This window comes from Myxine glutinosa, chromosome 7 (assembly GCF_964187855.1).
Source record: "Myxine glutinosa chromosome 7, kmMyxGlut1.1, whole genome shotgun sequence".
Taxonomy (NCBI): domain Eukaryota; kingdom Metazoa; phylum Chordata; class Myxini; order Myxiniformes; family Myxinidae; genus Myxine; species Myxine glutinosa.
The window spans coordinates 41,165,058-41,188,538 of NC_136267.1; the positions used below are offsets into that span (position 1 = coordinate 41,165,058).

At 45.0% G+C, this 23,481-nt stretch overlaps 1 protein-coding gene across 4 annotated transcripts in view; it reads right to left on the reverse strand.

The window, feature by feature from the left end:
• LOC137413502 (solute carrier family 12 member 2) overlaps positions 1-23,481 on the reverse strand; it is a 172,510-nt gene that overhangs the window by 114,355 nt on the left and 34,674 nt on the right. For all 4 annotated transcript variants that reach the window (XM_078781572.1, XM_078781571.1, XM_078781573.1 and 1 more), the window contains 9 exons: positions 11,393-11,477; positions 11,079-11,233; positions 10,865-10,972; positions 9,669-9,792; positions 9,479-9,580; positions 9,107-9,262; positions 5,588-5,687; positions 5,307-5,418; positions 3,104-3,244 (listed from right to left, as the gene is read on the reverse strand). In XM_078781572.1, the coding sequence (XP_078637698.1) occupies positions 3,104-3,244; positions 5,307-5,418; positions 5,588-5,687; positions 9,107-9,262; positions 9,479-9,580; positions 9,669-9,792; positions 10,865-10,972; positions 11,079-11,233; positions 11,393-11,477 (1,083 nt within the window). The remainder of the gene's footprint in view (positions 1-3,103; positions 3,245-5,306; positions 5,419-5,587; positions 5,688-9,106; positions 9,263-9,478; positions 9,581-9,668; positions 9,793-10,864; positions 10,973-11,078; positions 11,234-11,392; positions 11,478-23,481) is intronic.

Sequence of the window (23,481 nt, forward strand, 5' to 3'; positions counted from 1 at the left end):
GTGCCCCCTATCTCGCCTACACACCATCAGGTAGTCAACGGTTGTCGTCGACCCACCTGACGTGTATGTAACAAGCTTATTATCCTCTTTCTGGAACTGAGTATTACAAATCAACAAATCAGCTCCATCAGCAAACTCCAAAATCCTTTCACCTTCTCCATTTCTCACACCATATCCGTAACCCAAATGAACTCCCTCAAAACCATCCATACTCCTTCCCACATGTCCATTTAGGTCTCCTCCTACCACAACAACTTCCTCATCTTTCACGTTTTCCATCAGCTTCTCTATCGCACACCAGAACTTGTCCTTCTCTTCATCGCTCTGACCAACCTGCGGAGCATATCCCGAGATGACGTTCATCAAGAGCTTTCCAATCATTTTCACCATCATCAACCTATCACTCACTCTCGTCACACTCACCACACTGTCTACAAACTCCTCAGAAAACAGGACACCAACACCATTCACGCCTTCTGGGCACCCTTGCCACACAAACTTGTATTTCTGTCCCTGCCTACCCTTCACCATTCTCACACCACTTCCCTTCCATCTTGTCTCCTGCACACAACATATGTCCACTTTTCTTCTGACCAATACTTCCACCACTTCTCCTGATCTCCCTGTCATTGTCCCTACATTCCATGTCCCAAACCTCAGAAACCGATCTCCACGTCGGGCATCAGACTTTTCGTCGTCATAAATGGAGTGATTTCCACTTGTTCATGGGCAGACAAAATGTTTCTGTGCTCTTCCAAATTAATTCTGCTCCTGCTGTCATTTGTTACATCACCAATAAAGATGGGTGAGCCAGTTCCAGAGGCAGCCATGCAAATCCAAGCCATGACACAGCCTCCACCATGCTTCATAGATGAGGTAGTATGCCTTGGATCATGTGCAGTTCCTTCCTTTATCCACACTTTTGCATTTCTATTACATTGATAAAGGTTTAGCTTGGTCTCATCTGTCCATAAAATTTTATTCTAGAACACACTGGCTCAACTCTACTTCTTGGCAAATTCTAATCTGGCCTTTCTATTTTTGGTGCTGATCAGAAGTTTGCATCTTGTGGTGGAGCCTTTGTAATTCTGTTGTCAAAATCTTCTGCGAACGGTAGATTGTGATGCTTTCATTACTGCAGTCTCTCTGGAGGTTGTTGGTGATGTCACTGGCAGTTGTTTTGGGGTTTTTCTTTCCAGCTCTGATGATTTTCTTGTCATCAACTACAGTTGTTTTCCTTAACCAACCTGGCCATTGTCTATTGCTAAGTGCACTCGTGGTTTCTTTCTCTGTCAAGATATTCCAAATTGCTGTATTTGCGACAATCAATTTTATGCGATCGCTCTAATTGAATTATTCTGTTCTTTCAGCTTCCAAAGTTATCTGGTATTCATGTTGGTTTATGCCTGCAGATTCCAAAGGCAGACTCCTAAACCCAAGACTAGCCATTCACAGCTCTTTTATGTGTGAACAATCAATGCAACAAGAAACACCTGTCAGTCATTTGTTCCAATACTATGCTTACCTAAAATGGGAGGACTGAAAATAAAAAGTGCGATTGTTCGACGATGGTAAAACATATATACATAGAAATACCAATTAATAAAAGATGACCTTCTGTACTCTTACCTCGTATTCATATTTTCATCTCAAATCCAAATTTTTGGAGTATATAGCAGTAATAAAATTGGACTTCACTGTTCCAATACTTATGGAGGGTACTGTATATCCAAAACCAGTGGTATGATCTGAAGTTGCCTTTGCAAAGCATTATCTCTGTCGTGCAAAATAATTCCTTGACACAAAATAATTCCTTCCTCACTGGTAATTCCCTGTTTGTCGTTAAAGGTGGCAAAAAGGGTTGGCGTCAGGAAGGGCATCCGGCCGTAAAACATTGCTTCAAAAAAGGGGACCAAAAAACAACAACAACCACGGTTCCCGAAAAAGGCCAACCCCCGCTTGCGGGGAAAAATGGCCTCTAAAGGTGGTTACACACCTGAACTTTTATCAACAAAAGGTCTTCATCCACAGCTTGATAGAGTACTGCTGTCCCCGTTTGCCTAGGACCCATGCCTCGCCTCACACCTCCTGACTTGCATCCCAGACAGGTCATTGTTCTTTCAACCTTCTACCGCTCCTTTATGATTTGGTGCCCTTTGCCCTTTCATTGCACAATCTCCATCAGGTCTTTCACTGTCGCACACAGTCTGCCAGTAATTCATTTCTGGTTAAACTCCCAAAATCTAGAATCACGACTCATCTCCAATCATTTATACCTCCTTTCTCTCACCTGTGGAACCAACTTCCTCAGTCTGTTAAATCTCACCCTTCCCTCCAGGGCTTCACCACCACTGCTCACAACCTCCACCACCCCCATACATACCCATGATCCTTGGTTTCAACCCTAGTTAACACCACCCCCCCCCCCCACCTCCACACCCAAAGCGCACCCCCCCCCCTTCGTTTTGTGGTTATTGTGCTTTTCCGCCCTCTTCATCCTTTCCCCTTTTTGCTCCATTTCTGTTTCATCCCTGGGTTTTCCCTTCTTCCTCTTGCTGTGCTTGAACTTATACCAGCTGGTTCAACCCCCCCCCCCCCAACCCACCCCATGTGTCCTCCTCCCCCTCTATTTGATCTTCCTCATGTCCATTCTACTTGCAAGGATCCCTATGTTGTGTCCCTCTACCCCTGCTATTGGTGTTTACCTCCTTTTCACCATTTTGTCCTCCAAGCTATGTTGTGGCCTGTTCTGTATTGTAGCTCTTACATGAGCCTCCACTTCATATAAAACAACAAGAAAACTGCAATTTATAGTAAGTATGGTCACCAGGCATCTAAAACTATTGTTGGCAATCTCCCGTTTGAATGCAATTGACCCCCCAGCCCAATAAGATTGCAATTAGAAAGCCGTAAATGTATTTCAACAGAATGAGTGATGGTGGACTCAAAAATTATGTTTTTACAACCTAGGTGGGAGGACTAGGGTGGGTGTAAGGGGAGGGGGAGGGGCGTGAGCGGAGACCAAATAGTGGACGGCCAATTAGGAACTATTATAATCTAAGCACACAAAGGGAAACGGTGAGAGCAAACATTTCAGTGATACCTGGAGCAGGTGCATGGCTCCTTCGCGCAGATTTTCTCCACCGACACCAGTGTAGAAAGCACTGCGGCAGCGCTGGAGCAGAACTGTGTGCTGACGTGCCGTGTGCACGGCCAACTCTCTGGGTAGTGTACGTCTGGACCCCTGAACAACAAATAATCAAAGTTCTTGGCTGAGAGCGACTAAAAAGAGATAAGCTGTGCAAGCTTAGGATCCAAAGCATGACCTTCCTTTTATGTGCCTTGCAAGCAATCGCAGTACTTTGTTTACAGAGACAACATTCCAGTCCAATTCATCTTGAAAGTGACCAAATAAGCAAAACAAACACCACATGTCCAGTATTTTGAATGGCATTGCAAAGGAACAACAATGGTTTCGCAACGTTTGATGTCAAAGTCAATGTCCCACAAGTATTTGGTGCAATTTCCATTACTCTATATCAGGTGCATTCGTTCCAAATGATTTGTCAATTAAATTATTAATAGTACAGTATAATCTCGTTATAATGGATACTTTATGTGGCCAATTGTATCAAGACATTTGTTATGCTAGGAGTTCTAGGACCGTGCCCCCACTGGCAGCCCCCTGGTGAAGATGTTGATAAAAGGATGCCCTTTAGCATTCGCGTTGCACAGGCATGACATCACTCCCACACCCCCTGGTGTTTCGCGAGAAGGTCGATTTCATGTGCGTGCCGTCCATGAGAATGACGCCAAGCCAGAGTATCAGTCTGCCAGCACTGTTTGTTGGTGGACGTTAAATATGCCTTCGCATCTCTCGTGAAAATGTAGGCGACCTATCGCCGGCATCCCAAATTCCTGCCCTGACCGGCTGCTGGGAGGGATGGCAAACCACCCAGCACAACCCATTCCAATAAATATTCTTGACAGCAGCAACGCTCTGCAAAGCCAATGGTACATTGATAAAGGATAAATTAAAGCTACATTGCACTTGTGGTTTGGACTTGCAGTTCCTGTTTGGCCAAAAATATTGCTTAATGAAGCGGCCATGACATCTTATTCAATTTGTTTCAATTGCTGAACAAGATTTTTAATTTTAAGAAAATTATACATTTCATTACTTACTTAGGACCCTTCATGCCTTTCAGCACATAGGCCACAACGAGATTAATCCATCTTATTCGATCTTGAGCAGTCCTCTGCACACTTCAGGGCAATTCCCCTTTCTAATTGAAGTTTAGTTTCAGCAATTCTACATGTATTTATTAGCATCCTCCTCTTACTTTTCCCCATTGCTGTCTAAAACATGACTTTTATGATCAAATGTCCTCTTGCTTTCTCATTATACCATTGCAATCTTCCGACCCCTTTTGTCCTACCGATCGTCATCTTCGTTATTTGGCCTGTGCCAGAATATCTTTCCCCAGTCCTCCTTATTTCCTCATTTCTTGCCCTATTTGGCCATAAAATCTTTAAAATACTTCTCAAGCATCTACGGTGGAAGACCACCAGTTTGTTCCATTTCCTTGCTCATTTTCCAAGTTTCATCCTGGTTTTTCATGCAAGTTGTCTGAAATTCCAAATCTTTGATAGTGAGAAACACACATTTTATTATAGCGTGTGTAATTTGTAAAAATGAGATCGCTCCTCCAAGTGGGATTTTACCGTGGCATTTCACATTGTACGATGTAGAAAAAAAAAAAAATCTATCGAAAAACCCAAGTTCCATTTGCCAACTCTAGCAGAGTAAACACTTCCTGGTGACAAAGGGCAGATCGACAACAATCAATTTGATATTTGGAATTCATCTCAAAAGAGGAGAGGGTGAGCAGGTGGTTTAGGAGGGTTGCGCAACCTAGTTTATGGTGCTTTCTCCCATGCACCTGCCGTTCGGCCTTGTGTTGGTTACCAAGGAGAGATTAAGTCTGAGATGGTGAATCAAATGCAGATGACGAACAATTCCTGGAGTCCTGCTCTCCCACCCACAAATTTGGGAAATTTGCTTTTCATCTTAAAAAAAAAAAAAATCCATGTCCATGAAGAGTTTTACTGAAATTATATAGTTTTTGAAAGTTTATAAAATTGCCTAAAATCCTCTTATTGCTGCAGCTGCCATGATAATTCTCATCCATACAGTCAAACTGTTATCATTGTGCATTCTGAAGTTGGATATATGAAGGAAGAAGCCAGATTAGCAACGACATCATAAGGCAGATTTACTGAAGCCCCCAAGTCGATAAGCGTACCATCACAACGTGGCCGCACACCATGAGGCCCACATTTTTGGTAAATGCATGAACAAAATCGGTGAGAGCTGGACGGATTTCGGGAGGTCCAGTCAGCACCAGGCACTGGGGACTGGGGGGGGGAGAAAGAAAGTGGTGCGTGTCGGTAGAAATGTTCAAAACATCACAGTAAAAGCATTATCACTGTTTTTTCTTATGACATCGATCAATTTGTTTGATATCGAGTATAACAGTTGCTATGTGCTTCAAAGCAAAGTAAATATCAATAAGTATAAACAAACCGGAAGTTTTTGACATGTTCCTCAACGCCGTACAGCCGTAGGGCGCTTTGCAGTGCTTGCTGATATGACAGCGCCTGTGTCGATGATCCCCAGTTCACATCTGGGTATTCCAAGAAAAGGTTAGAGATAAAAGAATGATATCAGCATGTCAATCACTCCTCCCCCCAAAAAGTGGTTATAGCCTGATACTTGTGAAATCAGACACTGTGACATTGCCCTTTGGACCTAAAAAACAATACGCTTACAAGCTTTTGGTTGGTAAACCAATTCAGTGACCCAATATGCAAATCTTGTTTAAATTTCAAGTCAATGGGTTGGATTTTTTTTTTTTTTTTTTTTGTATACAGAGTGGAGGCTCGTGAAAGAGCTAACATTTATCAAACAAACAAATCAAACAAACAAGCAAACAAAGTATATAAATAGGGGAGCGGTCAACAAGATGGGGAGAGAAGGGGAGGAAGCACACAAACACAACATTTGAGAGCAGGGACATCGGGAGATGTGTGGGAGGGAGAGGGCCTGGGGGGAGGCAGGATAGGTATAAAACGCAAGGACACCAAGGACTTCCAGGAAAGAAGACAAAAGTCACCTCAAAAAAGTGGATTTGGGGTGAAATTAGCGGGGGTAGAAAAGATCAAGGTTTTGGATTGGGGAAGATAAGAGATGGTGGTGAACAGCCGTTTTAAAGACCTGGAGGGAGGAGTGGGATTTAAGAGAGTGAGGGAGTTTGTTCCAGAGGCGGGAGAAAAGAGGAATGAAGGAGTGAAGGTGAGCAGAGAGTCTTGATTTTGGCAGTTTAACCATAAGAGGGTTGCAGGCAGATCTTGTGCGACCTGTAGGAATATTTGGGGGACAGAGCCCAGAGAGAGCTGGGGGAGCAAGGCCGGAGAGGAGACGGTAGAAGACGGAAAGACCACCAACCTACCTGCGGTGAGTAAGTGAAAGGCCCTTGGAGATAGCGTCATCGCGGGAGATTCCAATGATTCTGAACGCTTTGGTTTCAACAGCGTGAAGACGAGCTAGGTGTGAGGCAGGAGCACCAGCCCAGAGGGGAGAGCAGTATTCCATTGAGCTGCGGATGAAAGCCTTGTATGTGGTGAGGAGCTCAGGTGTGCCAAGGAAGGACTTCGCACGACGGAGGATGCCCAGTCGGCGACTGGTTTTGGAGGTCAGCTTGGAAATGTGGTTTTCCCAGGAAAGATCATGGCAGATAGTGAGACCCAAAAGCTTGAGTGACAGAACTTCTTGGAGAGGATTATTCAGAAAGTAGATGGGAGGGTTGTCCAGTCGGTCTTTTCGGAGAGACATCGTAAGAGTGTGAGATTTGTCAGGATTGAAAGACATGTTCCACTTGTTTGCCCAGTCTGTGATTTTGTCCAGGTCTGCAGAGAGTGAGGAGGCTGCAGACTGCCTATCTGAGGGATGAGGAATGGAGCGGCAGAGAGTGGAGTCATCAGCAAAGAGATAGAGAGGATTTTCAAGAGAGTCAGAGAGATCATTGATGAAGACCAGAAAAAGCACAGGGCCCAGAACACTGCCTTGGGGAACTCCAGCCTGAACAGGAAGAGGAGATGAGAGAAACCCATTCAGGGCCACACGTTGACTACGACGAGAGAGGAAGTCCGCCAGCCATGCGTGGAGATTTCCATGGATACCAAAGGAGGAGAGTTTGGTGAGCAGAGCGGGGTGCCAGACCGTATCGAAGGCACGTGATATGTCGAGGGAGACAGCTCTAATTTCCTGTTTGGCATTGAGGACCTCCATCCATTTTTGAGACAGCAGAAGCAGCATGTCCAGAGTAGAGTGACCTGGTCTGAAACCAAATTGATGATCAGAGATCAAGCCATTGGAAAAGAGGAAAGATTTCATATACGAAGCAATGATGGATTCCATGACTTTGCTGATAATTGGGAGAAGGCTGATTGGTCTGTAGTTGCTAGGATCTGTTTTTGCACCTTTTTGTGCAAAGCGGTGGTGTTGGCCGATTTCCAAGCAGATGGCAGTTGACCTTGAGCAAAAGAGAGGGTGAAGAGAACAGAGAGAGGGAGTGAAAGAGCGGAAGAACAGGATTTTAAGACCCGTGGGCTGATGCCGTCAGGTCCAGTTGCAGATATGCTACTTTGACCTTTTGACCTCAAAAAATAGGCTTCTAAATAGTGGCTAGCTCTATCAGGCTTTTAAGTGTTGTGAAGATCGGTGTGGAATTGCAACCTGTGGGTGATTGACATACATACACAGACAGACAGCATAACAGACCAGACCAACCAATATACAGTCATGCGTCGCTTAACGTCTGTCCGAACAACGTCCGATCGCTTATATGTCCATGGCCCATAAAAATAAGAAAATAATGGGGATTAAAAAAACCCGTTCAGACAACGGGACGTAGCGGACGTAAGTGGCCTTAGAGCAGGCGCGCTCACGCATGCATCACATGTTCTTAAACAAAATAGATTGTGCTGCCAGGCGTATGATGATACAGTACAGTAACTATACAGTATATCCATAATATGTTTTGATAGATATAAGAAATGCCGATGTTACTGGTTTATGTTTTTTGGCTATTGTAGTGTACTGTACTTTTAATTTGATTTCCTTACTTACGAAATAAAAAGTTTACAAACTGTATAACAGTGTATGCTTGGTTTTGCCTCATAGGCAGCTCCGCAGCAATCCAGTCTCGATTACCCCCGCATATTGTGAGCGTTATTCCATTTTCTTTTCATTCGATTTAAAATCAATCCACCCTAAAGTTAATCATGGGTCCCAAACGCAGCGCAACCAGCCCTCGTGGTAGCAGCAGCAAGAAACAATGCAAGAGCATCGATTTGGAGGAGAAGCAGAAAATAATAAGACAGCGTGAGGGCGGCAAATCTGTGAATGCTATCGCTCGTGATTTCGGCATGTCGCACTCTACGATCACAACGATAATGAAAAAAACAAAGAGAAGATTCTTCAAGCGGTAAAAGGATCGGCTTCAATGAAGGCAACACGATTGACCAAGTTTCGAGAGGGGCCGATATCGAATATGGAAAAGATGCTGATGGCCTGGATTGAAGACCAGACTCAAAAGCGAGTCCCACTCAGCACGCTAACCATCACAGCCAAAGCAAAAAGTTTGTTCGAGATGTTGAAGCAACAAGCAGGAGCCGACTCTGCAATATTCCACATACACGTAAGTATAAATACAAAGTTCACAATGTGATGTTCGGACAACGTCCAATTCGGTTAACGTCACGTTTCCAAGAACGTATCGAGGACGTTAAGCGACGCATGACTAGTCACATACTGCACTTGCGAATCTTCAATTTCACATGTAAAAACCTTCAACATTTTCAATCTCCGATAACTATGGCCCTCAAGAACAGGCTAGACAGGCTGCATCAGATACCCTCAAGGACCAAAAGCAGACCACATTTGATAAACCTCACCCAACAAAGTCATTCCAAACAACTTTGAGAAATCAAGCCAAAGGGTTTTACGACAATAGTATACATTACCTGTAGATCATTTCCTCACCTGGCTTTTTATAGGCAACGTAGAGATACAGGCCGAGCACTACAAAACAGGTCACGAGGGCAGCCCACCAGTTTATGATGAACATGACGGCACAGCACAACACAGCACCAAACAACGAGACCCACATGTTGTAGTACTGGAATGCAGGTCGCCAACCTTCGTGGCAGAGAATATTTATTTTTAAATATTTCTTCAAATCAATCAGCTAAAGGGATGCCTACATGAAATACCATCACAGACCAATCGAATATAGTGCATGTTCGCGCCGTAATTTACATGAGTCATTGTGAATTTTATCGGCCAAATGCAAACAATCTTTGATTGTCAGGGAAATATCAGGAAGACCTCAACATTTACCAAAAACCTTCCTACCTGGAGAGTTAGCCAGAGAAGCATGGAAGCAGGAATAATTGATTAGTGTGTATGATGCCAAGAAGAAGTTAGAAATAATAGGGGCGATGGTGTTGAGTTCACCTGCGGGTTACACATGGGCAAAGTTCACTCGATCACAAAAAGAATGAGAAAACAAGCAACAGCAATACTGGGAAAGAAGAATACGTACCGATGAGGACGAAACCGAGAGCGATGAAAAAGACAAGGATGTATCCACGAATCGGCTCATTGTTCCGCCCATAGCCGACAGAGAAGTAGTTCAACTTGGGATATATGTGATCAATACACAAAGCCTAGCATGGGGTCAGCAAGATGACAATGATGGTAACAATTTGGTTTCAGTCATCTGCCATTCAACATCGAAAATAGTTCATCTACTAATCGACATTATAAGACTTGGTGGTGTAATGGTTAGAGCGTCTGTTCGGAGTCTGGGAGGTCGGTGGTTTGAACCCGACCCCGCCCGACTCATACTAACTACTTAAAATGGTATGTGCTGCTTCCTTGCTTGAGCCTCAATACTTTGAAAAGGATAGAGCAGAGACAAACAATCATTGCACAGGCTAGGTTTGCGGCATCATGGAAGGCCTTTGAATGGCCTGTCAGATATATTTGCGCCATACAAATGCTGTGGTTTATTATCCCCACATACCCTATCGTAATCGGCTCAGTCTGTCTGTCTATCTATCTGTCCATCCGTCACGCTATCTCCTTCAAATGGGTGCAGTAATTCACCAAAGTTGGTAGTTATGATCACCACATGAGCAAGAGCAGTATCATTTTTGGCCCCGCCCTTTGGGGCCCTGTGGCAGGGTCAACAGGTCAAATATCAAAAGAATACGATTAAAGATACATTTTAAAACATTTTTAATGAAACTTTGTTTATGCAATCAACATTGGGGGACGCAGGAAATATGTAACGATTTCTTGGATTGGACCCCGGTTCATGTCCCGGGCGAGGGCGAAAGGGAGGTCGGGGGAAACGAGGTGGGGGAGGAAGGGGAGAGAGGGGGTGGGGACTTTGGATCACATTGTCGATACATACGGTTTTTTAAACTCAAAGATTGATATTGGATCATTCCTGTTGGAACACGGATTTGGCACAAATTTGAGAAAAAGTTTGTAGGCATTGTGGAAATACGTTGAATTTTGAAAGAGAGAAAAAATGAGTGCAGTTGGGCAGATCCAACGTGTTCAAATGACATATCCTGACAAAGGGATAAAATAAAATAAAATAAAAACTTCCAAGCAAAGCTAACGTCCGACGATCCTTCTGACATTAATCACAGTAGCTACTTCGGGATTCAACATTGGCCTCGAGCCTCATTTTTAAACATCTTTGGATAAGATCCTTTTGCACTGTACCTGGAATATCTTGGGTGCTCCGACAAAAGATGCAAGGGCCGAGGAAAGAGTCGCCGAAAAAATACCAGCCGTAATGAGTGGAGCAAACGCAGAAATCGTAGTCATTACCTGCAAAAAAAAGCATCATCACCATCATGTTGGAGATGTTTACTGTGCAAGGAAAGGAAAAGTGGAAAATATACACGAAGCAAATATGAGTGAACGAGAAAGTAACCTGGAAGTTGTTGATGAGACCGTATTCGCAGGATGAGACCGTGCATGTCATAAAGTTGTATCCCAGATTGCAGGCAGCCTCTGTGCAGTTTGCATAGCTTGATAATGGAACACTGTCGTTTGTAGCCCCTGTTGCGTCACGCACAGTGGTGGCACCTGGCACAGGGTTGGAGAAACTGAAGGTAAAAATCACCATTTTCTAGATTAAGCAAACTGCTTCTCTTTCAAACATTATGCCGACATTAAACGTTATGCTGAGACAGTTACATAAAGTCTCGGATTACTCTCGTAGGCCACACCAGTGAAGGTACGGACCTACACAGATGGCAGCGACCACATAGATGATAGTTGTGATGATTATGGCCAGCATGGTTCCCAGAGGAATCGCTCTCTGCGGATCCTGTAAATTGACAAGAGTTAGTCACAGGAGCATACATAGAAAAGGAGCACAACATAGTTTCCTTCTGTGACGTTCTATTTCTTCACAAGTCTTTGCTTCCATTCCAACTTGATGAGGTTTTATATATGCAATGGCTAAAGACATTCAGTCTGAGCACCCTCGTCATCCGCGTATCAACATGACGCAGGACTTGCTTTGCAGCATTATACCATGGATGATCCATTGCTCTATTTTGACTATGAAATCAAGACGTTTGAACCTTGTGGTCTAGAGCTCACTGGAAGAGCCTACCCGTCGCTTCGCTGAAGGACAAATTAATCGTCACGTCCCTTGCTGCTAGAAAGGGGAGGAGGAGGGGAGGGGGAAAGGTGGTTTGGGTAGGAGTGGGAGCGGGGGAGGAAGGGGGAGGAGGGGGAGGGGAAAGGAGAGGAAGGAAGGGAGGAGAGGAGCAGGGGTAGTGGGAATGGGGGAGGAGGTTAGGGAAGAAGAAAGGAAGGGGGAGGGCAAGGGAGAGGAAGGGGAGGGGAGAGGTAGGATAGGGGAGAGATATACTGCTTATACATCTTTTTGGGGAGATGAGGAAGGAGGGGGGGGGGGTGGGGGAGAAAGGCTTTGACAGACCCCTCCGTTTTTGGGGAGAAGGAAAGGAGGACAAATTTACCCATGCAAAGAATGCTTTGACCTTGGCGTTGCACAGGTAAAAAAGGAAATTGTAATACCCTCTGCCACCACTACAAGGTGGCGCTACATGGTAGACATTTAAATAAATAATTTACACCTCCACGCCCTCACACCCCTAGGCGAGGCTGTGGGCACATAACCTATGTTACCCCCACACAAAGTTGTATTTGTACCCCAAGTTGGAGTTTGTAACTTAAAATATGTTGCCGTGCATAAGGAAAAAACAAAGAAGAAGAGTGAGAGAGATAGAGAGAGACAATGGCGTATGTACAGTCGTGGCCAAAAATATTGGCACCCTTGCACTTTTTTCAAATAATGCACCATTTCTTCCAGAAAATTGTTGAAATTAAAAAATATTTTGATATCCACAGTTTTATTTCTTTGGTTTGCAGTGGAACAAAACAAAAAAGCTGAAAAAATTCGTAAATCTTAGCTTATTCCACACATAAATCCTAAAATGGCCCGGACAATATTATTGGCACCTTTTAGAAGTTGTTGAAATAATTAGATTTCAAGCAGGTGATTCTCATGTTACTTTGGAATTGAACTCACCTATGGTGAGTTGAAGGTGCCTTCAATATAAAAATCACTCATTCTGCTTTTTTGTGGCACTGTGTGAACCGCAATGAACATGGAGAAAAGAAAGAAAACCAGAGAATTGCCTGAGGAGGTTAGACACAAGATTGTAGCCAAGCATGGACAATCTCAAGGTCACAAGTCCATCTCCAGGGACCTTGATGTTCCTGTGTCCACTGTACGCAATGCTATCAGGAAGTTTAAGGCCCATGGCACTGTAGCCAACCTCCCTGGACGTGGCCGCAAGAGAAAACTTGATCGATGATTGCAGCCAAGGATTGTTTGAATGGTGGAGAAAGCACCTTGATCAACTGCTCAACAGATTCAAGCTGACCTTCAGACACAAGATACGACAGTTTCAACTCGCACCATCGGTCACCAACTCAATGAAAGAGGGTTCTATAGTAGGAGACCCAGAGAGACCCCACAGCTGAGATAGAGACACATAAGAAAGCCCGACTGGAGTCTTCCAAAACACACCTGAACAACCCAAAATCCTTCTGGGAGAATGTCCTGTGGACATATGAGACCAAATTAGAGCTTTTAGGTAAAACACATCATCTCTATGTTTACAGAAAACAAAATAAAGCCTTCAAAGAAAAGAACACCTTCCCAACAGTCAAACATGGAGGAGGTTCACTGATGTTTTGGGGTTGCTGTGCTGCCTCTGGCACTTGGTACCTTAAATGTGTGCATGGCATCATGAAATCAGGAGATTACCAAGGCATTTTGGAGCGCAATTTTCAACCCAGTGTCAGAAAGCTGGGTCTCCGTCGAAGGTCATGGGTCTTGCAGCAGGACAATGACCACAAACACACTTCAAAAAGCACCCAGGAATGGTTCAAGACAAAATGCTGGACTGTTCTGAAGTGGCCAGCAATGAGTCCAGATCTAAATCCAATTTGAACACCTGTGAGATCTGAAAACAGTAGTTGGGAGAAGGCACCCTTCAAATCTAGGAGAACTGGAGCAGTTTGCACAAGAAGAGTGGGCCAAACTACCAGTCGAGAGGTGTAGGAAGCTCATTCATAGCTATAGAAGCGCTTGACTGCAGTTATTTTGTCTAAAGGCTGTGTGCCAAATATCAAGTCTAGGGCATCGGCGGAGTTTGAGGGGGGTAGGGGGGGGGGCAATGCCCCCACCTTAATTTTTTTCAGTAGTTTACAATCAAGATAAAAACATCCCTTATTTAAACGTGAGTAACAATCATGAACGTAAACTGTATTTGTGATTTCACGTACACTGTAACCACCCTAACAAATGGTAATTTTGGAAGTCAGACCGAGCTCCCCATTATTAATAATAATAATAATAATACATTTATTTTATAAAGCGCTTTTCAAGAAGCCCAAAGACGCTTTGACAGAGTACAAAAAACAAGTGCAAAAAGACAAAAATAAATAGGTAAATAATCAAAGCAAAAGGAAGGAGAAGGAGAAGAGATAGTCAGGGGTTAAATGCTGTGGGTTAAATGTTGAATGCAGTGTTGAACAGGTGGGTCTTGAGTGATGTTTTGAATGTGGTGAGTGAGGAGAAGTCTCTGATGATGTGAGGTAGTGAGTTCCAGAGGGTGGGAGCAGCGATGGAGAAGGCCCTGTCCCCCCAGGATCTGAATTTGGTCCGGATTGGGGGGGGGGGGGGGGGTCAGGAGGTTGGTACCAGCAGAGCAGAGGTTGCGGGTGGGGGTGTGTCTGGAGAGGTGGTCAGCCAGGTAGGATGGGGCCAAGTTATGGAGGGCTTTGTAGGTCAAGAGGAGGATTTTGTACTGGATTCTCTGGGGGATGGGGAGCCAGTGAAGCTTGTAAAGGACGGGGGTGATGTGGTCACGGGTCCGGGAATGGGTGAGTAGACGGGCAGCGGAGTTCTGAATGTATTGGAGTTTATTGGTGATTATTGAGGGTGAACCATAGAGGAGGCTGTTGCAGTAGTCCAGACGGGAGGTGATGAAGGCGTGGATGAGGGTTTCTGCAGCCGTGGAGGAGAGGGATGGACGGAGACGGGCGATGTTTTTCAGGTGAAAGAGGGCTGTCTTTGTGATGTGTTTAGTGTATTTGTCGAAGGAGAGGGTTTGGTCAAAGATGATGCCAAGATTCCGGATGTGAGGGGAGGTGGATACTGGGAAACCGTCGATGTTGAGGGCAAAGTTATGGGTGGATTTGGTGAGCGTTTTTGGGCCAATGATGATTATTTCAGATTTATCATAATTAAGTTTGAGGAAGTTGATTTGAAGCCAGGATTTTATTTCAGTGATGCAGTTTGTCAGGATAGAGTGGGTGGTGGTGGAGATGGACTTGGTGGAGATGAAAAGCTGGATGTCATCGGCGAAGCAGTGGAATTGGAGACCATGACGGCGGATTAAGTGACCAAGGGGGGACAGGTACAGGATGAAGAGGAGGGGGCCAAGAACTGAACCTTGGGGGACACCTTGGTGGAGGGGAGCAGTGGGGGATTTGCAGTTATTGATGGAGATGAACTGGCGTCTGTCAGAGAAGTATGATTTGATCCAAGAGAGGGCAGTGCCGGTAATGTTAAAGGTGGTTTCAAGTCGGTTGAGGAGGATGGTGTGATTGATGGTGTCAAAGGTGGCGCTGAGGTCGAGGAGGATGAGAATGTTGAGGTTGCCAGCGTCAGAGGAGAGGAGAAGGTCGTTGGTGATTTTGAGGAGAGCAGTTTCAGTACTGCGGTTGGAGCGGAATCCGGATTGGAATGTTTCATACAGGTTATTGGCAGAGAGGTGATGTTTGAGTTGAGTGGCTACAGCACGTTCCAAAACTTTTGACAGAAAGGGTAGGTTGGAGATGTGTCTGAAGTTATTTAGGGTGTCAGGGTTGAGTCCAGGTTTTTTCAGAATGGGGGTAACAGCAGCAATTTTGAGGGATGGTGGGACGATGCCTGTAGACAGGGAGGAGTTTATTGTTGCAGTGATAAGTGGAGAGAGCGCAGGAAGGGAGGCCTTGACAAAGCTGGAGGGGATGGGGTCAAGAGTGCAGGTGGCAGTTTTCATTCCTATGAGGAGTTCAGAGAGGTCAGTATGGGAGACTGGGGAGAATTGAGACAGGGGTTGGCAGGATAAGGGGGGGCAGGTGGTTTGAGGGGGAGCGGGTGCGGTGGTAGTTAAGCTGTTGTAGATGTTGTCAATTTTGCATTGGAAGAATGAAAGGAAGGAGATGCAGTTGTCTACTGTGAATGACTGGGTGGTGGTGTTCAGGGGGCTGAGGAGTTCGTTTATTGTAGCGAAGAGTGCTTTTGGGTTTCCGGAGCCAGAGTGGATAATTTGAGAGTAGTAGGCGGAGCGGGCGCGGGAGAGGGCATCTTTGTAGTGTTGTAGGTGGTCCTTGTAGGCTTGGGAGTGAATTGTGAGACCTGTTTTATTGCGGAGTCTTTCAAGTTGGCGAGCACGAGTTTTCATCAGGCGGAGTTCAGAGGTAAACCAGGGAGCAGAATGGGTGAAAGAAACTGTTTTGGTTTTTATAGGTGCAAGCTGGTCAAGGCAGGAGGAGAGAGTGTGGTTGTAGTAGTCAGTGAGATCAGAAGGGGTGTGGAGGTCAACGAAGGGAGAAGTGGACATTTTTTCAGAGAGGGTGGATGAGAATGAGGTAGGTGAAAGAGCGTTTAGCTTACGGAAGTTGATAGTGCGATAATGCCTTGGTGCTGGGGTGGGGATGTTGATTGTCATAGTGATGGCTAAGTGGTCAGAGAGGGTGAGGTCGGAGCTAGAGAGATGGTGAAAAATTAGTCCAGTAGAGCAGACAAGGTCGAGAATGTGACCACGGTTATGGGTAGGAAAGTTGACATGTTGAGTGAGGTTAAAGCAGGTGAGTAAATCAGTGAAGTCAGTGGTTATTGGAGATGGGTCTGATTTGGTTATTTGGTTACATTATTGGTTACATTTGGTTGGTTGGTTACAATAATTTGGTTACATTATTAATATGAACCCCTTGCCCACCCAAATAGAGAAGTCAAACTGCACCTAAGGTCCAGGGTGTCGATTTTGTCAATGTCATTTCTTTTTATTTACTGATTTAAAAGGATATATTCAGATCTGAATCAAAAACAAAGGTTCTGTAATATTAACAGTGAAATAAAGAATTGTGGAGACCAAATACTTTCGTCAATTTCAACTTATTTTTAAGGAAATTGTGAGTTATTTGAAAAAAGTGCAAGGGTGCCAATATTTTTGGCCATGACTGTGGTTGATCAGAATCCCTTCAAAATATACGACCCAAACCGCAGCATGGACACAAATGGATGACTGCCAATCTGGACAGGAAATAGGAGATGGACAGTGAATGAGAGGAGAGCAGAGTCCTCAATTCCAAATTCAAATACCAGGGAATAGCTGGATGAACGAACTATAATTGGAGAAGGATTGAGATTCCGGTGACAATCCTAAAAGTGCCCTTAGGGCTTAGAGCAAAGATATGATGCAGAACTGAAAAATGTTCCCAAGCTTAAACAAGAAGCGCAATCCAAATTAAACAAAACAAAGACAGGTTGGGCCATAGGAGGGGCCTTGTTCCACGTTTTGATATCCCCTGAAGGAGATTACAACCGAGAGGAAAGAGCAACGGACAACAGTATGTGACAACTGTATCACAAATAGCAGGCAGCTTCTGAGCAGTTCTGAAAGCTGGATAATCAAAGTGCCGTTCACAACCGCCGTCACACCACGCTGCACGTGGCACGTGGGTATAGAAAGTGAAAGTGGAAATCAACAGTTTCAAGATAAAGAGATCACAGGCATACAGACCATGCTGGCCACGCATGGGTTGTAATGGAAAATGCTTTTGGCAGCCCAAAGGATACGTCGGCTTGTCTAATGAAAAATAAATGTAGTTTAGAAACAGTGCTCGTTATCTACACAGCCTATTCCATGCAGAACGATCGACTGAAAAACAAGCAAAAAAAAAACAAAAAAAAAACATTTGCATGACAAGAGTCACGGAAAGTATGTGCGTGGAGCCCTTTTCACCCCTCAGCCCAAATTGGGCGAAGGGGTATTGTCGTCAAGGATGTCGCCTGGGCGGGCGGGCGGGCATCCGTCAACTTTTGGTTTCCGTCAATTTCAAGGAGAACGGCTTGTCCGATTAAATCAATTTTTGCAGTGTGTTTTGGGGTCGAGTAGAGGAAGGTTCCTTTCGAAACCCGCTTCCGCTTCCGGTCTTGCCGGCGAGGTTTACGTTTTTTCACAGCTGTCCATGCTCTCACGCTTTCGAAGTTAAGTAATTGTTCCCATTTGTATTTTCGTCAAAACTGTATTTATTTTATGGTGTGTGTACCTATAGTGTGTCCCTAGGACGATTCCTGGTGTAAATCATTCATACCTGTATAGAAAATCGTCGGTTAATTTGTGTCGCGTCTTTTGAGGCCTTGTAGGCTACCGTGTCCTACCTTGAGGCTTTGTTTTTCTCTCAGCGGTCCATCGTTTGTGCTCCAATAACTTTCGTTCTCTGTTTTTCCCAATGTTTTCACCCCATTTCACCTTCCTTGTTTAAAATCTCAACTAAAAACAAAACAAACAAAAAAAAAATTCCATCTCTTACAGTGCCTCTTTCATACATTCCCTAAGCTCTCCTGCACTCCACCCACCCCCCCCTGCCCCCCTCCTCCAGCGTCCTTAAATGTATTTTTGACTCGAAGGTCACAAGAAACTCATTTTGCAACAAATGTTCGTTTCCCATTAATCGTACATTTTCCAAAATCCAATCTCACCCCTCCCCTCCAAATCTTCCCCATCACCCCTCCCCTCCAAATTCTCCCCCATCCCTTTCAAATCCCTCCCCTTGTCCCTTCCCTCATAAACTCCCCCCTAACCCCTCCCCTCCTAGAATCTCCCTCACCTCACCCCTCCCCTCCAAATCTCCCCCATCCCTTTCAAATCCCTCCCCTTGTCCCTTCCCTCATAAACTCCCCCCTAACCCCTCCCCTCATAAACTCCCCCCTCACCCCTCCCCTTCAAATCTCCCCACCCTCATTTCTTCTCCATTTCCCCCCTCTCACTCCTCCTCCTCAAAGCGTCCTCCCCACTTCTTCCCCCTTCCAACTCTCACCTTCATCTCCCCCAACCTTCTGCCTCGCTCTTCCCGCTCCTCAAATAACACCTCATTGTACCTCACCCAATCACCATCAAACCTTTTGTTGTGGTGAGGCTGTTGCCCAGAAACAACTTGCCTTCGTCTCCTGGAAAGCAAATCCAACGGAAGGAAATCTCATTTCCTTTCACAAAGCCCAAAACAAGTGTGTGTCTACCCTCAGGAGAGACAGGAAACAATATCTCTCCGTTCGCAAGACCGAACTCTCTTATCTGTCTCCCTCTTCCAAATCCTGGTGGCGTCTGATCAAATACGTTTCTGGTGTTTGTTCCCCCTCCATCCCCTCCATTACCGCAAACGGCTACACAGCCGACTCCGCACGTGAAAAAGCTCAATGCCTCAACTCTGTGTTTGCCTCTAAATCTTGTGTCCCAAACCCATCTCTCTCTGTACCCACCATACCCAGTCGTACCCAGCTGCTCCTGGACTCTGTGTCCTTTCCTCCTGACAAGGTGGAAAAGTTTCTGTCAACCCTCGACTCTGATTCTGCAACTGGACCTGACGGCATCAGCCCATTGGTCCTAAAATCCTGTTCTTCTGCTCTTTCACTCCCTCTCTCTGTTCTCTCGGCCTCTCTTTTGCTCAAGGTCATCTGCCATCTGCTTGGAAATCAGCCAACATCACCACTTTACACAAAAAAGGTGCAAAAACAGATCCTAGCAACTACAGACCAATCAGCCTTCTCCCAATTATCAGCAAAGTCATGGAATCCATCATTGCTTCGGATATGAAATCTTTCCTCTTCTCCAATGGCTTGATCTCTGATCATCAATTTGGTTTCAGACCAGGTCAATCTACTCTGGACATGCTGCTTCTGCTGTCTCAACAATGGATGGAGGTCCTCAATGCCAAACAGGAAATTAGAGCCGTCTCCCTCGACATATCACGTGCCTTCGATACGGTCTGGCACCCCGCTCTGCTCACAAAACTCTCCTCCTTTGGTATCCATGGAAATCTCCAAGCATGGCTGGCGGACTTCCTCTCTAGTCGTAGTCAACGGTGGCCCTGAATGGGTTTCTCTCATCTCCTCTTCCTGTTCAGGCTGGAGTTCTCCAAGGCAGTGTTCTGCACCTTGTGCTTTTTCTGGTCTTCATCAATGATCCCTCCGATTCTCTTGAAAATCCTCTCCATCTCTTTGCTGATGACTCCACTCTCTGCCGCTCCATTCCTCCTCCCTCAGATCGGCATTCTGCAGCCTCCTCACTCTCTGCAGACCTGGACAAAATCACTGACTGGGCAAACAAGTGGAACATGTCTTTCAATACTGACAAATGTCACACTCTCACTGTCTCTCCGAAAAGACCGACTGGACAACCCTCCCATATACTTTCTGAACAATCCTCTCCAAGAAGTTCTGTCACCCAAGCTTTTGGGTCTCACTATCTGCCATGATCTTTCCTGGGAAAACCACATTTCAAATCTGGCCTCCAAATCCAGTTGCCGACTGGGCATCCTCCGTCGTGCGAAGTCCTTCCTTGGCACACCTGAGCTCCTGCTCTTTCATCCGCAGCTTAATGGAATACTGCTCTCCCCTCTGGGCTGGTGCTCCTGCCTCACACCTCGCTCGTCTTCACGCTGTTGAAACCAAAGCGTTCAGAATCATTGGAATCTCCCGCGATGAAGCTACCCCCGAGAGCCTTTCACTTACTCACCGCAGGCAGGTTGGTGGTCTTTCTGTCTTCTACCGACTCCTCTCCGGCCTTGCTCCTCCAGCTCTCTCTGGGCTCTGTCCCCCAAATATTCCTACAGGTCACACAAGATCTGCCTGCAACCATCTTATGGTTAAACTGCCAAAATCAAGACTCTCTTCTCACCTTCACTCCTTCATTCCTCTTTTCTCCCACCTCTGGAACAAATTCCCTCACTCTCTTCAATCCCACTCCTCCCTCCAGGTCTTTAAAACAGCTGTTGACCACCATCTCTTATCTTCCCCCATCCAAAATCTTGATCTTTTCTGCCCCAATAATTTCACCCCAAATCCACTTTTTTGAAATACCAACTTCTTTCCTGGAAGTCCTTGGTGTCCTTGTGTTTATACTTCTCCCACCCCCCCCCCCTCCTTCCCACGCCACCTCCCCCCAAGCCTTCTCCCTCCCACACATTCCCGATGTCCCTGCTCTCAAATGTTGTGTTTATGTGCTTCCCCTTCTCTCCCCATCTTGTCGACCACTCCCCTTTTTATATAGTTTGTTTGTTTGTCTGTTTGATTTGTTTGTGTGATAAATGTTAGCTCTTTCACGAGACTCGATTATGTATACAAAAAATAAATAAATAAAAATGGGCGCGCTGCGATTTTCAATATGGCCGCCATGGTAGCCATCTTGAAATTGGTTTCCGTCAATTTCGAGCAGAATGGTTTGTCCGATGAAATCCATTTTTGCAGTGTGTGTTGGGGTTGAGTCGAGGAAGGTTCCTTTCGAAAATGGCCGCGCTGTAATTTTCAATATGGCCGCTACGGTAGCCATCTTGAAATTGGTTTCCGTCAATTTCGAGCAGAACGGCTTGTCCGATCAAATTCATTTTTGCAGTGTGTGTTGGGATTGAGTAGCGGAAGGTTCCTTTCGAAAATGGGCGCGCTGCGATTTTCAATATGGCCGCAACAGTAGCCATCTTGAAATTGGTTTCCATCAATTTCGAGCAGAACGGCTTGTCCGATTAAATCCATTTTTGCAGTGTGTGTTGGGGTTGAATAGAGGAAGGTGCCTTTAGAAAATGGGCGCGCTGCGATTTTCAATATGGCCGCCACGGCTTCCTTTCACCATACATGCGCTGAGGGGTAACGCCCGCTTTGCGGTGCTATTTATTTATTTTTGGATACAAGGATCGAGGCTCGTGTAAGAGCTAACACATTAAACACAAAAACCATAAACGGACACATAAAACATATAATAAAGGGAGCGGGAGACAAGATGGGGAGAAGAGGGAAGCCCACAAGGATAACCATACTGACTTGGAGAACAAGGACGTCCGTAGATCTGTGGAAGAGGAAGGGCTGGGGGAGGAGGGGTACACGGTATCAAACAAATTGAGTGAAAGGCCCTCAGAATCAGCTTCATTGCGGGAGATTCCAATGATTATGACAGCTTTGGTTTCTACAGCATGAAGCCGAGGTATGTGTGAGGCAGGTATACCAGCCCAGAGGGGAGAGCAGTACTCCATCAAGCTGCGAACTAAAGCTTTGAATGTGGTGAGGAGCTCAGAGGTTCCAAGGAAGGACTTCGCACGATGGAGGATGCCCAGTCGGCGACTGGCTTTGGAGGCCAGCTTGGAAATGTGGTTTTCCCAGGAAAGATCATGGCAGATAGCGAGACCCAAAAGCTTGAGTGACAGAACTTCTTGGAGAGGATTGTTCAGAAAGTATATGGGAGGGTTGTCCAGTCGGTCTTTTCGGAGAGACGGTGAGAGTGTGAGATTTGTCAGTATTGAAAGACATGTTCCACTTGTTTGACCAGTCTGTGATTTTGTCCAGGTCTGCAGAGAGTGAGGAGGCTGCCGACTGCCGATCTGAGGGATGAGATATGGAGTGGCAGAGAGTGGAGTCATCAGCAAAAAGATAGAGAGGATTTTCCAGAGAGTCGGAGAGATCATTAATGAAAACCAGAAAAAGTACAGGACCCAGAACACTGCCTTGAGGAACTCCAGTTGACCTTCGACCTTGAGTTGACTTTTGACCTATTGACCTCAAAAATACTTTCCCAATTTAGTGACTCAATGTGCAAATGCTGTTCAATTCCCGTCAATCGGATGAAAATTGACTTTTTCAGATGAAAATTGATAATTTTAGAAGTTTAACTTTTAGTTGACCTTTTGACCTCAAAAATAGTTTGTTTCACAATTCAGTGAGGCATTATGCAATTGCTATTTAATTTTCAAGTCAATCAGATGAAAATTGATGATTTTTTCAGATGAAAATTGATTTTAGAAATTCAACCTCAAGATGACCATTGACTTCAAAATCAATTGGCTTCTTCCTTGTGACCAACTCTACCATCTGGTGAGGTTTCGTGAAGATCAATTTAACATTGTGCCATGTATGCGATTGACAGACAAACAAACAGACAAACAGACAGACAGAATAACGCACAAGACCAATCAATATACTTGAAAAATCTTAGATTTTGCAAGTAATCTATATACAGTGCATTCAGAAAGTATTCAGACCCCTTCACTTTTTTCACATTTTGTAATGTTGCAGCCGTATGCTGAAATCGTTTAAATTCATTTTTATTTGCCACTGAAGCCACTGAAGCCACATTTGCCACTTTTTATTTGCCACACACCCAACCTGCCACTGAAGGTGGACGGAGGTTATGCTTTCACCCTTTTGTCTGTGTGTCTGTCTGTGAACAGGATATCTCAAAAAGTTGTGGACGGATTCAGACGAAACGTGGACAGGTTGGGTGTGTGACAAGGACAAAATCATTTGGAGAAGATCCGAATCTGGATCTAGATACGAGAATATTATCAAAGTGATTCTTCTTCCATGATATATGCGGCAAAAAACGATATAATAGCACGATGTCTCAAAAAGTTCTGGACAAGTTATAAACGAAACAAGATGGATGAGTTGGGAAGCGACAAAAAAGCCAATTAAATTCTGGTTCAGGTCCGAATCCAGATCTGGCCCATCAGTGGGATACAAAACAAACTGTTCA